A 14,989-nucleotide genomic window follows, 5' to 3' on the forward strand; every position below is an offset into this window, starting at 1 on the left:
TTTCCAAATTTTTAGTCTTTCTTGTTTATGTGATAAAAAATAAAAAAACCCAGTGAAGATCAAATACTGCCAAAAGAAAGCTCTATTTGTATGCGTACAGTGTTGCATGTCCGTGCAATTGCCAGTTAAAATAGCGCAGTTCCGAATAGCAAAAAATGGCCTGGTCACCAAGAGGGTAAAACCTTCTAGAGCTCAAATTGATCAAGTTGATGGATAGTTACAGTACGTCTATTGTCTACATCTCTTTAGCATATATTTTCCCTTACATAAAAATCGCGCAGAGGTTCTTTTATGAAACAAAAAGAACTTAGCAACACAACATTGAGGCTTTTTCATAGTACATTTGGCCTATCATGTAGACAGATATGTAAATGATCCTGTTTGTCAGACTTACTTCTGCAAATTCTCTGCTTCTTCAATAGTTTCTGGTAGAGCCCGTCCTTTAGTTTCAGGAAGAAGCAAAACAAGAACTCCTGAAAATGTTCCAATTACAGCTAGAGTACATGATCAAAAGGAAGCAGAAACAAATATATAAGCTCAATAAAGATACAAAAAAGTTGTTTACATATGTTTATGTATTTCATTGAGAAGGTACTGCATATCTCAAGCTGCTGTGCAGTGTCAGACAATAAAGCAGAATTCCAGCTGTGGTGTGTCTTGCATAGTTACGTTGGTCCAACTTGGAAAATTGTAAACATGGATATGCTGTACCTATGGGTTCCCTGTGGAAGCTGGAAATCACTGTAGTAGTATTCACTACTACAGTGTTTGACTCTGTCTTCCAGGTCCATTGCCTAGCCATTGCCCTGCTGCATTGTAACCACAGAATGTCACCCATTCAGCATTCACAGTTTTCCTTGCATTTTTCTCAATGTTTAAAAGTGTCTCCTGATTGGACTTTGTGGAGAGGCAGTGCCGTGTTGTCACAATACCCACCTAGTCCAGTCAATAAACACCTTGCATTCATTAAGAAAAATGCAAAGCATTCAGTAAGTTGTACCCAATCCAAGCAAGCAACCCCCCTGTTTTCATGTGTTCTCTATGCAGAAGGGGTATAAAACTATACACATTAGGGTTGATTTACTAAAGGCAAATAGACTGCCAGTGCAATTCCTCCAGGACTTAGTAAATGAGGTAAAGCTTCACTTTGCAAAGAATACCCAATCACATGAAAATAAAAAAACAGCATTTTTTCTTGCACATGATTGAATGATGGAAGTCAGTTAGGTTTTCAGATTGTGGATAAGGGTTTATACCCTTCTCCGCACTTTCACACAAACATTAAGCGCAACCCATACGAAGTGCTATTATTTAAACCATTAGTGGGCCTACTTCGTCCTGAGCAGCAGCTGACATCGCGTCTAATTATGGCTACCAAACTAACAATTGCGAGGTCTTCTCAGCTTCGAGGTAGTCAAGAATCGGATTAATTTTATAATGGTTAATGAGAACTAATGGCTATGATATTAGACACTCACACGAAGTTTCTGCATATCTGGCGTCCCTGGCTTGATATAGCCCAACCATCTAGGTTTGACCAGACCCTTTTATCGATATAGGATTTTTCTGGTGCAATCCTCTGGAGCCCTTTCTTTGTCTTTTGTCTTATCTTTCTTCTTTTCTCTCTTTCTCTTTTCTGTCTTGTTGGTTTTCATGATATTTGCGCTGATGGTAATTTTTTTCTAAAGAACTATACCAGCAATATTATATGTGCCTGTCGGACTCCCTTGGGAGTCCTGGATGTGGAGTACCAATATGCATCCAGTGAGATTCCGTGTTTCATTTTCTCTGCTTTCTGGATGTGGACTTTGTGAAAGTTTTTGGCCTTTGTTAACTGATTCATTGGTCTTTATTGTCTGCTATTTATGCAAATTATTATGTTTTATGTCATCTCTTCATTTACTGCACATGTTTACTCAGTTTAGATCTTGGCCTATACTTCAGTGCATTTATTGTAGTTTTCATCAGAAAGTTTGTACGTTTTACTTATGTATGTCAGTGATTTTGTCTATGACTGTTTCTCTGATACAGTCTAATCTATAATAAAATTCATTGTAAAAGAATGATGGAAGTCAACAGAGCTCCTGCTCACAATCTATTTGCCTTTAGTAAATTGACCCCATTATGCCAAGAATACTGAAAAAATAGAGTCAGGGTAGGCATGCACCGATACCCTTTTTTGATCGGGGAGTACGAGTACCAGTACTTTTGCAGTGCAATTTGCATCAATACAAAATGTATATACGCAAATTGCAATGCATGGAATAGCATGTGATTTGAACAGGAATGCAATTCCTGTCCAAATTGTATGTGGTTTCCCTACTGCTCCTATGTTAATCCAGGTTTGTCGTAGCCCAAGTTCACACAGGAGCAGTGTGGAAAACCTCCCTGCAGGCATCCCATGCTGAGTTTCAGTGATAGGAGAAGAGAGGCAGCAGTGGGGATTTGAAATCCCCGCTGCTTTCCTTCCTCTCCTTGCAGCAATGACAGTTCAAGCTAGAATGCATCTGATTGATCAGCATACCCAGGCTTGTCAAAGGCTTAGTTCAAACAGGAACGATGCGGGAAACTTCCCTGCACCAAACACATGCTGTCACAGAAGTAAAAGATGGGGATTTGAAATCCCAGCGCTTTCTCTCCTCTCAGTGCAGGGATGACAGTACAGGCTAGACGGCTTTTGATTGGTCAGCACCGCTAGGGTGCTGACCATTCAGAAGCCATTTAGCCAATACTATCATCCCTGCAAGAAGAGGAGAGAAGGCCATTTCACAGGTCTGGGGATTTGATATTCCCCGCGGCTTTTGCCAGTCTCCTTGCAGGTATGACAGTATGAGCTAAACGGCTTCTGATTGGTCAGTTCCGTGGCAAATCAAAAGCCATGTAGTCCATGCTGTCATCCCTGCGCTGAGAAGAGAGAAAGCCACATGGATTTCAGATCCCCAGCTTTTCCTTCTGTGACAGCATGGAATCCGTGCAGGGAAGTTTCCCGCAACGCTCCTGTGTGAACTCCGGCTATGACAAGTCTGGGTTCACACAGGAGCAGTGGGGAAACTGCATGCGATTTGAACAGGAATTGCATTTCTGTTCAAATCTCCTGCTATTAAAAGTGGTGCAATTTGCATCCATATATTTTGTATGGACGCAAATCGCACCACAGAGTATCTGTTTCAGGTATTGGAAGCATTTTCACGAATACTCGTACTCATTAAAATACTTGGTATCGGCAACTATACCGGTATCGATATCGGTGCATCCCTAAGTCAGCGTCTACTTACTTGCAAAAGAAAGCCCTAATATTAAATTGAATAATAATTAATTGCTTTGATTATTCACAATGGTTAAAGTGAAGCAAAACTTAGAGCAGAATTCAGTAAAATGTGTGGGAAAATACTGTAAATGTTTTATACTATTTTATGCAATTTTTTTCTCTTTTATATTTAGGAAGTTTATTACTTTTAGACTTTCACAAAATACTTCTGTGAACATGTAGAAGTGTGTGTCCTATCACTGTGATGATTTGCTTACCAAATACTAGGAGTGGTAGCTCCTTCCAGACATTTGACAGCCGATAAACAATAAATGGTGTAATTATTCCTCCCAGATCACACATTGATGAGCAGACCATTATGCCAAGATTCCTCATAAAAGAGATTTATAAGAGTCAGACATGAAGTCAAGTTTCTACAATACACGCTGTATACACTGCTCACAGTTCTACCTTTTAGAGCAGGGGTCTTCAAACTGGCCAGTGGCTGACTTTGGCCCTTTCATGCCTTTATACGGCCCTTGGGGAACTATTCCATTCACTGTAGCGAGGCATTATTCCTGCCACAGACCCCAATGAAGGGACACTATTCCTTCACTGACACTAGGGATGGGGAACTAATTTTTTCACTGGCGCCAATTGTGGGACACTATTCCTAAAGTTTAATTGCAAGTAAACTGGCCCTTTGTTTTAAAAGTTTGGAGACCCCTGTTTTAGAGTAAATAATAAACTATATTAAAACATAATTATGTAATTTCCAAGCAGACGTGTGGCTTCTCTTAAAGCAGATGTCCAGCCACCTAGTCCTCCCCAGAAACCGACCCACACTCTTTTTTTTTGTTTCCTATATGCATACCTTTGGGAAAGCTGTCATCTTGCCAGTCTAGTGATGTTGGAAGTCCTTCCTTGCCTTGCCCAGCATCAATGGCTGGTGGTCCTTACTGCATCACTGAAGAGCACTCACATAATGACGTGCAAGTGCCAATCTAAGCTGCTGAACTGTGAGCTAGGGTTGCCACCTCATCCCATTAAAACCGAACACATATTAATTAGACAGGTTTTGGGGCTAATTTATTGCACATAAGGCACTGAGTTTAATCACCACCTTAATCAGCCACAGAACCTGTGTAATTCAGTTTTAAAGGGATGAGGTGGCAACCCTACTGTGAGCCCAGGGGAACATAATGACATACCTTTGCAGCTGTGTCCATGAGAACCTCGTCTCACAAAATGGGATTAAATGATGCTGTCCACCATTCACCCTGGAAGTGAATGGCTAAGAGTAACACTGGGGGATGTAGAGGGCAGTGATGTGGCGTGGAAAATGTGGGAATTGCAAAATATGATTTTTTTTTATTTCCTCACTCTATCCAAAGCAATAAGTCTAGACTTTACATACACTTGTCAGTTAAAGTAACGCAGCGCCGTATTGCAAAAAAATGGTAAGGAAGGGGGGTAAATCCTCTGGAGGGCAAGTGGTTAATTAGTAGATGTAAACATCAATAGTGTGTATTAAGTAGTCTTTTGTTCTGCAGATTACACATTATGCTGTCATTCAGTCTGCCCATGCACTGCTGCCATATACAAGACTTATTAAGTAGTAGATTTAAACATCAACAAGTGTGTAATCACCAGCAGTGATTACATGGTGTTGATATTTACATGTCTATTGAGCAGCAGAGGCAGCTAATAGGGTCCATGTACACATTATGCTGTATGCTTGTAAACATTAGCACAAACATTTACATGCACAAAATATGGCGCAAATTTGTATGTTTTTCCCTTTTTCACAGCTCCGGATCACAGATCTCTGCCCAACTGTGTTAAAGGACCAATAGCATATCATACAGCTGCATTCAGATCGTTAAAAAAAGTATGCATTACATGTGTATAAGCCCTCTTGCTGCCAATAAGATCCTATAAAAAAAACATATACCCTTGTGCATTAGCCCTAAAGTAATACTAAAGGCTATATATTTTTTTTTCTATTAAATATATTATTGTTTGACTTAGAACCACTTTATGTTAAAGCTTAAATTTGGGTATGGGATATTTACATTATTACATTATTATGGGATATTCACTTTGGTCCAGCTTGGACCAATATAAGTATGTACAGTGCATGCAGAAAGTATTCACAGCGCTTAACTTTTGCCACATATTGTTATGTTACAGCCTTATTCCAAAATGGATTAAATTAATTTTTTTCCACAACATTCTACAAACAATACCCCATAATGAAAACAAAAGAAGTTTATTTTGAAATCTTTGCAATTTATTAAAAATGAAAAAAAAACGTACATAAGTATTCACAGCCTTTGCCATGACACTCAAAATTGAGCTCTGGTGCATCCTGTTCCCACTGATCATCCTTGAGATGTTTTCACAACTTGATTGGAGTCCACCTGTGGGAAATTCAGTTGATTGGACATGATTAGGAAAGGCATAGACCTGTCTATATAAGGTCCCACAGTTAACATTGCATGGCAGAGCATAAACCAAACCATGAAGTCCAAGGAATTGTCCATAGACCTCCGAGACAGGATTGTATCAAGGCACAGATCTGGGGAAGGGTACAGAAAATGTTCTGCAGCATTGAAGGTCCCAATGAGCACAGTGGTCTCCATCATCCGTAAATGGAAGAAGTTTGGAACCAACAGGAATCTTCCTAGAGCGGGCTGGCCAGCCAAAATGAGCGATTGAGGGAGAAGGGCCTTAGACAGGAAGGTAACCAAGCACCTGATGGTCACTCTGAAAGAGCTCCCCTGTTTCTCTGTGGAGAGAGGAGAACCTTCCAGAAGAACAACCATCTCTGCAGCACTCTGTCAATCAGGCCTATATGGTAGCGTGGCCAGACGGAAGCCACTCCTCAGTAAAAGGCAAATGGCAGCCCGCCTGGATTTTGACAAAAGGCACCTGAGGGACTCTCAGACCATGAGAAACAAAACTCTCTGGTCTGATGAAACAAAGACTGAACTCCTTGGCCTGAATGCCAAGCGTCATGTCTGGAGGAAACCAGGCACTGCTTACCACCTGGCCAATACCATCCCTACAGTGAAGCATGGTGGAGGCAGCATCATGCTGTGGGGATGTTTTTCAGGGGCAGGAACTGGGAGACAAGTCAGGATAGAAGGAAAGATGAATGCAGCAATGTACAGAGACATCCTTGATGAAAACCTGTTCCAGAGCGCTCTAGACCTTAGACTGGGGTGACGGCTCATCTTTCAACAGGACAACGACCCTAAGCACATGGCCTACATAACAAAGGAGTGGCTACGGGCCAACTCTGTGAATGTCCTGGAGTGGCCCAGCCAGAGCCCAAACTTGAACCCGAATCAACATCTCTGGAGAGATCTGAAAATGGCTGTGCACTGACGCTGCCCATCCGATCTGATGGAGCTTGAGAGGTACTGCAAAGAAGAATGGGAGAAATTGGCCAAAAATAGGTGTGCGAAGCTTATATCATCATACTCAAAACGACTTGAGGCTGTAATTGGTGCTAAAGATGCTTCAACAAAGTATTGAGCAAAGGCTGTGAACACTTATGTACATTTGTTTTTGTTTTTTTTGTTTTTTATTTTTAATAAATTACAAAGATTTCAAAACGAACTTCTTTCATGTTGTCATTATGGGGTATTGTTTGCAGAATGTTGAGGAAAAAAAACGAATTTAATCCATTATGGAATAAGGCTGTAACATAACAAAATGTGGCAAAAAATAAGCGCTGTGGATACTTTCTGGATGCACTCTATGTGCCACACCAGTGGGATTCCTATGGAAGCTGGAAATCAGGGTCCCATCCCGTTCACCTGCCCTGCTGCTTACTGAAAATAGGAGGTTGGGATCCTGAAGCTAGTGCAGATTACTGCATAAGCAGTGCCTACTACAGTGATTCCCAGCTTCCACAGGGATCCCATGGGTATGGCCTATACATACTTACATTGGTCCAAGCCTGACAAATGTAACTCTGAAAAATTTGTGTTACCTAAACCTTAGCTTTAAATATAATGCACTTTCACATTTATTTATTATGTATATATATAGTATCTGATGTGTATATCTGCGTATTTATATAATCTATTTACCTGATAAAGGTTGGATACAGCTCAGCATTCACCAAACAAGTCATTTCCAAGGAAAGTGTAATTCCCATTCTGCTTAAACATCCTAGTATCAGTCTTAACCATTGTAAACCTGAAAAAGAGAAGTACTAGACTGATGTTTTACAAACTGGCTCATTGTTGGCAGTCCATCTGTGATGACTTATTAGAAAAGTACTCAGGTATAATATATAAAATTGTACAGTGTCTGTTCTTTATCAGTCCTGTCTTGTGTTATGTTCCTCTATTCTGTGTTTTGCATCTTGTAATGTACTCTATATTGTAGTTATTGCTTTGTAGTCCATTATTGCCTTCCATTGTTTTTCCTGTTTTTCAATTGCCTGCAGTGATCTGTTGGACCAATCTATTAAGTCCCTGTAGCTCTACCATGTTTGCTTCAATTCATGTTGCTATCCCAGCCTCTAATTACACTTACCTGCTAATCTGTGCTTCCACCACCATCCTCCCCTCAGATACCGGCATAGCTCCCAACTGTCCTTAATTTAGAGGGACTGTCCCATCTTTTAGAGATGAATCTCTCGGTCTCCTCTTCTTCTAAAGTTTTCCCTCTTTTTGGTCTGATGTATGCTAGATATCTATACCAATTTTATTATATATATACAGTGTCATAGCATGTGCGTGGGGGAGAAGTCGCTGCTGTCACCCCGGGCGCAACATTCAGAGGGGCCCAGACATGGCTAGTGCCATCATAAGGCAGCCCAGGCAGAAGGCAAACTAAAACCTTCATGCTGTGCCTGGTAGGAGAGAGGTCGCAGTGTAGAGTTTGTTCTAGTTTACCTGCTATTTATCTGTTGTCACTGAGAAAGAGTGGAGAGAAACTGGGGGGGGGGGGGGTGTGATCATAGTGTAGGAATCTGGGGGAGGAGTCTAAGGGTGTGATCAGAGTGGAGGAATCCAGGAGGAGGGAATCTGGGGGGGTGTGATCAAACCAGAGATATCTGGGGGGTGTGAACAGGGTGGGGGTATCTGGGGGGGGGGGTGATCATGGTGGGGGTATCTGGTGGGTGGTCAGGGTGGAGGTATCTGGAGGTGTGATCAAAGTGGGGTTGTATCTGGGGGTGTGATCAGAGTGCAGGGATGGGGGGATGGGAACCTGGGGGTGTGATCAGAGTAGAGGGATCTGGTGAGGGTTCTGGGGGTGTGATAAGAGTGAAGAGAATCCGGGGTTGTGATCAGAGTGGAGGAATTGGGGGATGTCTGAGGTTGTGTTCAGAATGGAGGAATCCGGGGGGGGTTATCTGGGGGGTGTGATCAGAGTGGGGGTTATCTGGGGGTGTAATCAGAGTGGAGGGACCTGGGGGGATCTGGAGGTGTGATCAGAGTGGAGGGATGGGGGGGAATCTGGGGGTATCTGGGGGTGTGATCAGAGTGGGGGATATCTGGGAGCTGTGATCAGGGTTGGGGTATCTGGGGGGTTACTTAGGTTCCACAGTGAGTATAACAAGCATGCTTTACTGCATATACAGACTGATTTTACTGTTGTGGGTTTAGTAACACTTTAAGTTTGTCAGATGTGGACATTAAATTATAAGTAGTATGTATATTTGAGAGGACTCTTATAAGAGTTTTTCTTTGTGCTTATATCACTGCTGATTTCTCAGAATATGTAGATTACATTAATTCAAATTGTGTCATACTCAGAAAGTGATTTACATGAGATATATGTGTTCCTTGTATTGACAGAGAAGGACCCAACATGAAATTTGTATTTTTTAAAATGTATGATAACGTAAAGCTGATACTGATTTTTGTTATTTTTTCACATCTTAACAAAAAGCACATATTTCACATATTGATTATCATTTTGTCATTAATTCCAAAGTATTTTAAAAATATAATTATTACTATAAATGTATTAATAATACTATTAAAAAGCCTGGTGTATACAATATCTCTCCATAGCCTTTTACCTTCTCTGTCTATGCTCAGTTTGAATTGTTCAGGTTTGTGTATAGTTTACTGTAAAGGATGCATATTTGCACCGAAGTGATCCCACTGACCAAGTGCAGAGATTCCCTAGTGGTCTGTACTCATTTTAGCTCCTGTATATTAATACTGTACATTTATGCATATAAGCTGAGGGCATCTATGGATGCAGCTGGTAGAGTGGGAATACATCTACTGTACTACTAAGCTGGGAACCAATTATGAAAACACATGGACTTGTCCTCTATATGAGTCTTACAGACTTACCTTCAGGGATAAAAGCAGTAACAAGGCAGGCCAGACCTGTCACAAAGCAACCCACTGCCCAAGGATATCGGCGTCCAATGCGATCCACTGTAACTATTATTATAAATGCCGCAGGAAATTCCACCATAGCAGAGATAAAAAAGTCCAAGTAAATGTTTTCAGCCGTATATCCTATGTGCAAAATCAATCCTTGGTAAACAACAGCACATGTAAACCTAAAGATATAGGAAAGAACATGACAAGCATGTTTTAATTAACTGAATGGTCATGTCTGTGCCTAGGATGCCCAGACATGGTTTAATCTTTGCAAATATCAGACCTGACTTGAACATCTCCTGTGAATAGGATGAGGATTGGTGTATGATCCTAGGGGGATGATAATACGAAAAGAGATTTTCAAAAACAGAAAATCTATTTGCAATTAAACCAAGCATTCTTCTCTCTGTGGAGAAGAGGATCTGAGTATGCAATTATATATATATATATATATATATTTTTTTTTTTTTTTTTTTTTTTCCTGCAGGAACTCCCCCCTTGTCTCCACCCTTTACCCACCTCTGAATACCGTCCCTTGGTTTCACCCCCTACCCACCTCTCAGTTCCACCTCTTTTAGAAGTTACGGAACCAAGTTTAATTTTGTGGTGCTAAGTAATTTGTATGGAATTTGTTAATGATAGCAAAAAAAGCAGTAAAATAGACTCCTGCAGCCAGCAACAGTAGATCCTTCCCCAGCAACATTACACTCCACAGCAACAATTCATCGCCCCGCAACTGTGAACCTCCCTGCAACAATGGACCCCCAGCAACAAAATACCATCCCAACAACAACACATCCAACCCAGCAACTATAGACCCCCAGCAACAACAACAGATCTCTCAGCAGACAACAATAATAGACCCTTCAGCGGTCAGCATCAACAGACTTCTTCCTCAACAGTAAATCCCTCCCAGCAACAACTGATCCTCCCCAGCAACATAAGACCTCCTTAGTAACAATTATCCCCCAACAGGAACAATAGACGTCCCCAGCAAACATAGATCCCCCACTACCAGTACACTTCAAAATCACTTGCTGGTAACATATGTTCAGTGCTGGAGGTGCCGTAACTACATTCCCATACAGTATATATATAAACAGGGGTGTATTTACCACAAGGCCGACAAGGCATTTGCCTAGGGTGGCATTTTTCAGGGGGGCAGCACTGCTCCCGGAAGGATGGACAGAAGAAGGGACACATGCGGCATGGGGACCAGGTGGGATCTGAGAGGTTGCGGGCTGCTTGATGGTGTATGCAGAGCCTGACTCTCATTCCAGGGGATGCCTGGAGCTGTAAAGGTGAGTGTGTTTCTCCCGCTCGCTGGGGGGGAGGCGGTGTATGGAGGGTGGTGGTAGTGGAAGGCTTTCTCGGGTGGGGGGGTGGGGGGTCAGGGTGGTGTTGGTTGGCGTTAGGCTCTCTCCGCAGGGGGGTGGCTGAATTTGGTGTTGCCTAGGGAAGCACAAAACTAAATATACCACTGTATATAAATACTATATATATATACATATATATATATATATATATATATATATATATACATACATACAATATGCTAATTAGCTGAATCACAGAGAAAAAAAACTGTGGGTTTATGTGATGCAATTAAGAATGGGCAGGTGCCTTACCACATAACACTGCCCAGTTTTATGCTGTCAAAGTTGGAGTACCTTGTAAATGCACATCTGCCTCTGCAGCAAGTAGCAAAACAATTGATCATAATAAGACTAACCCCATTCAATATTCTATTTTAGTGTCCCTGCAACAGTTTAGGTGATTTTATATTGAGAAAAAAAAAAGAAACATTTGGGGACATTTATCAATAAAGTTGTATACAGTATGTTGTGTCCATTAATGTGCTCCCTTTGGTGAATTTGTTGCAGACTTGGGACTCATATAATATAAGGTTTGGCAGATTTGCCACACTTGCAGAAGAATGTATGGAGCACTCTAAACATTCTTGTGGCCCAGACAAAATAAATGCTGCAGTGACAGAAGATGATAGCTCTGCTGCACAAATCATCAATAGTAGAACATCAATGGAACATCAATGCTCAACAAAAGCTTTTTTGGCTATCCTGTAAAATGCAAAATCCTGTAAAATGCATTTCAAAGCCATAAATCCGAGTCTTTATCAGCCAACAGTGACAGTTACTGAAACAATGCATTTAGAAGATTTGACACAAATTTTACAACTTGTCGCAATTTGCTTAAAGCAAACAAAATCGTGAGATTAATAAAAAGAGAAATAAAACTATGTGATCCTTATAAAATATTTATTGTATGTTGTATATATAGTATTTTACGTGTAAGGTAACATTTAGAGAATGGGGCCTCATCCTGGGCCCCACCTTGTAACATGGATGTTTTGAGAGTTTTGGAGAGGGTTCAAGGGAAGGAAAATACTTTAATAAAAGGTTTGAAAAATCTTACTTGCAGTGAAAGATTGGAACAAGTTTAGTTTGCAAAAAAAGATGATTTCGATGTGAATTCACTAACATGCTTAAACATAATTAAGGTCAGTATAAAGAATTTGCAAAATGCATTTTAATCCCATTGACTATACAAAGGGCAAAAGGATGTCAGATAACATGTAGAAGAAATTATGTTTTACTATTAGTTTTGGAAAGGGTTCTTTAAATAAGAACAAGAATGGTTAAGCTTTGGAATGCTTTATTTACCACATGGAAAATAAATGGCAAAACCAGTATTGGAAACATTTAAAGAATCCTATGGTTGAAGCTAATAATATTCAAAGTTTTGGCTACAATTCATTATTAGAGAAATATGTTGACCAGGGAATAGAGCCAACTATCTTTGGGGGTTAGGAAGGATTTTCTTTTTTTCTTTGTGTGGCAAAGTTTGGTGTAAATGCCTATGGATTTTTATTTTCCCTTCCTCTGGACCAAAACTGCAGCAGTTATGTTGTGCATCAGCTTATTTTTAATATGTAAAATAGGAAAATAACAGAAAGTTTTATATCTGCTGTTAAACGATTCAATAGATATGCAAAGTTCCATTTTACAGATAAATGTATCATACCAGGTGTACATTAGAATAAAAGTGTGTTTTCTTATCTGGGGAGTTCTCACAAGGTCTTTGAAAGATGGAACTTGTTTATCACCACTGTCTTCATTTGCAGTTAGACTCTGAAATTTAAAAAAAATACACTTACATAAAATCAGCTTTTTATCATTTAGTTATTTTTTTTTTAAGCTTTTAAGCTGTAAGATCCTGCTCTGCAACCTATGGAATCTCAAATAGCATGAATGGATGGCAAAACACTTTAAGAACTGTGGGCTCAATTTACTAAGTGTAAAATACCGCATGAACATCAGTGGTAAATTAAAGCATGTGTTATTTTTCAAAAAAGCTTTCAGTTTATCAAAAAAATTTTGTTAAAAATGCAAATGTTAAATGTATTTAATGCATTTTTTACATGTAATTTTACCATTGGCTGAAGCGAAAAGTTAAACATTTAGTAGTAGTATGGGACTGTAGGCAGTATTCTTTATTCTATAACAATAAAAGACCACAACTCTTATTGTTTTGGTGCTAACTTGGCCGCAGCCGGTTTATTATCGGTGTAAATATCATTCTTTATAATAACTCTTTATTTTTACATATTAGCTTACTAATAATTGTAAAACATTTTTACTTAAATTAATATTACTCAAAACCCCAGCTTAGTCACTATGACTCAAGCTGTACTTATTAACACAACACTTATCAACCATATGTATTAACCATACAGCTTTTGCAATTAACATACTTACGTGTTCTACCATCATTTAATATGATAAATACCAATAATAATTGGCTGCAACGAAAAAAGGGGCGGGGGGAGGGGAGCAACACAGAGATGCCTCCCAGGTTTCAGTTTTTTCCGTGAACGGACCCCCCTTTTATAACCCTCTCCTCTCTCCAATTCTTCTCCCTATTGGTCACTTTTTCTTCCAGGATTGTCCAGGTGAAGTGGGGGGCTAAAATCTCCCATTTTCTAGAATCTTCCCCATTATATTAGTATACCATGGGGGAACTTGAAACTTTAACAGGTTTTTCTCCTCCTCACACTAATGGGGGGGACTAAAAACCCTACTGACCTTCTAGAATGTTCCCCCACTGTATAAATACAGTGGGGGGACTTGAAACTTTATTTCCCCTGCCACAATCCCATAAGAAAAAGGGGGCCCCTACAAATCCCCCTTTTCTTTTCTTATTCCTACCACTGCTACATGTGACAGTTGCTGGCTATCAAGGAATCAGGTTCCTGCCAGTGTCCTAACAATCAATGACGTATCCCTGCCCTGCTCATTCAGCTGTTAACTGGGGGTTTCTGGCTGACAGGTGAATGTAAACACAGTCGGGACAAAAAGGGCATCAATAATTTCACCCAGGTTACTCTGCTACTTTATTTGCTTTAGCGGGACTTGTAGATACACTTCCGATCCTGTTGCTTTCCTGGCACTGAATGACATGTCCATTTCCCCCCACCGCTAAAGTAAACAAATTTGGTGGAGTCACCTGGTGACATATTTGACCAAACATGGACATGCCTATATTTGGCCAAGGACACCAACTAGATGACCCATCTTTTTTTACTTTAGTGGCGAGGAGACTGTAGTGCATGCACATAGTAGTCGTGGCAAGTAAAGTTGAATTAAATCTGAACAGGGTTTTGAGCATATTTAAAGCTTGGGGCCCTTAAACTCTGTGTACATCTCAATAAATTTTCTATCCCTCTAAAAAATTACAAACATAAAAAATAATAAGTAATAGAACTAACATATATCCCAAAAATACTTTAGGACTAGTAAAGGCTCTGGGACTGAAGTGGTTTGGAACTAAACATCAGTCACTTTTATGTAGAACAGATCACATAACAAGCAATGCTGTTCCTATTAACACTGTCCTGCAAACCCATCATTGCTTCTTATCTTCCCATAAAGTTGTAAATATTTCATCCAACAGATAAGGTCATCTTGAATGGTTAAATAAAAAAAATAGGCATAATGCAATTACAAAGAGAAAATATTCAGAATCTGTAAAAGCAGTGAGAGGATGGAACATGGAAAACATTACAAAACAGAAAGACCTCAAAAACCTGTTAAACTTTCACACCACTAGCCAACAGCTTTAAGACCCCATTCACACTTGAGCAGTTCGTTGCTTGAAGCTCAAAAAAAACGCTTAACAAGTAAAAACCTATTGTTTTCAATAGCCCTTGTTCACCGTTCAGTCGCTTGTAGCAAAATGTGTGTCGCTCAAAAAAGTACATGAGCTACTTTTCAAGCAGAATTGAGTATTTTTGTCTCCATAGAAATGGAAAGCATGATTAGAGCATTTTCAAGCATTTTTTCCAGTTTTTTCAGCT

At 40.0% G+C, this 14,989-nt stretch overlaps 1 protein-coding gene across 1 annotated transcript in view; it reads right to left on the bottom strand.

Moving 5' to 3' along the window:
* Positions 1-390: 390 nt before the first annotated feature.
* Positions 391-14,989, bottom strand: part of LOC149469138 (solute carrier family 22 member 2-like) — a 54,552-nt gene continuing 39,953 nt past the window's right edge. Inside the window, exons 6-10 of the mRNA XM_089669827.1 lie at positions 12,658-12,764; positions 9,580-9,794; positions 7,351-7,459; positions 3,526-3,638; positions 391-494 (exon numbers count right to left, since the gene is read on the bottom strand). Coding sequence (XP_089525953.1) covers positions 391-494; positions 3,526-3,638; positions 7,351-7,459; positions 9,580-9,794; positions 12,658-12,764 — 648 coding nt within the window. The remainder of the gene's footprint in view (positions 495-3,525; positions 3,639-7,350; positions 7,460-9,579; positions 9,795-12,657; positions 12,765-14,989) is intronic.

Source organism: Staurois parvus, unplaced genomic scaffold, assembly GCF_062004578.1.
Source record: "Staurois parvus isolate SC_StPar_1 unplaced genomic scaffold, SC_StPar_1.0 ptg000081l, whole genome shotgun sequence".
Classification (NCBI taxonomy): domain Eukaryota; kingdom Metazoa; phylum Chordata; class Amphibia; order Anura; family Ranidae; genus Staurois; species Staurois parvus.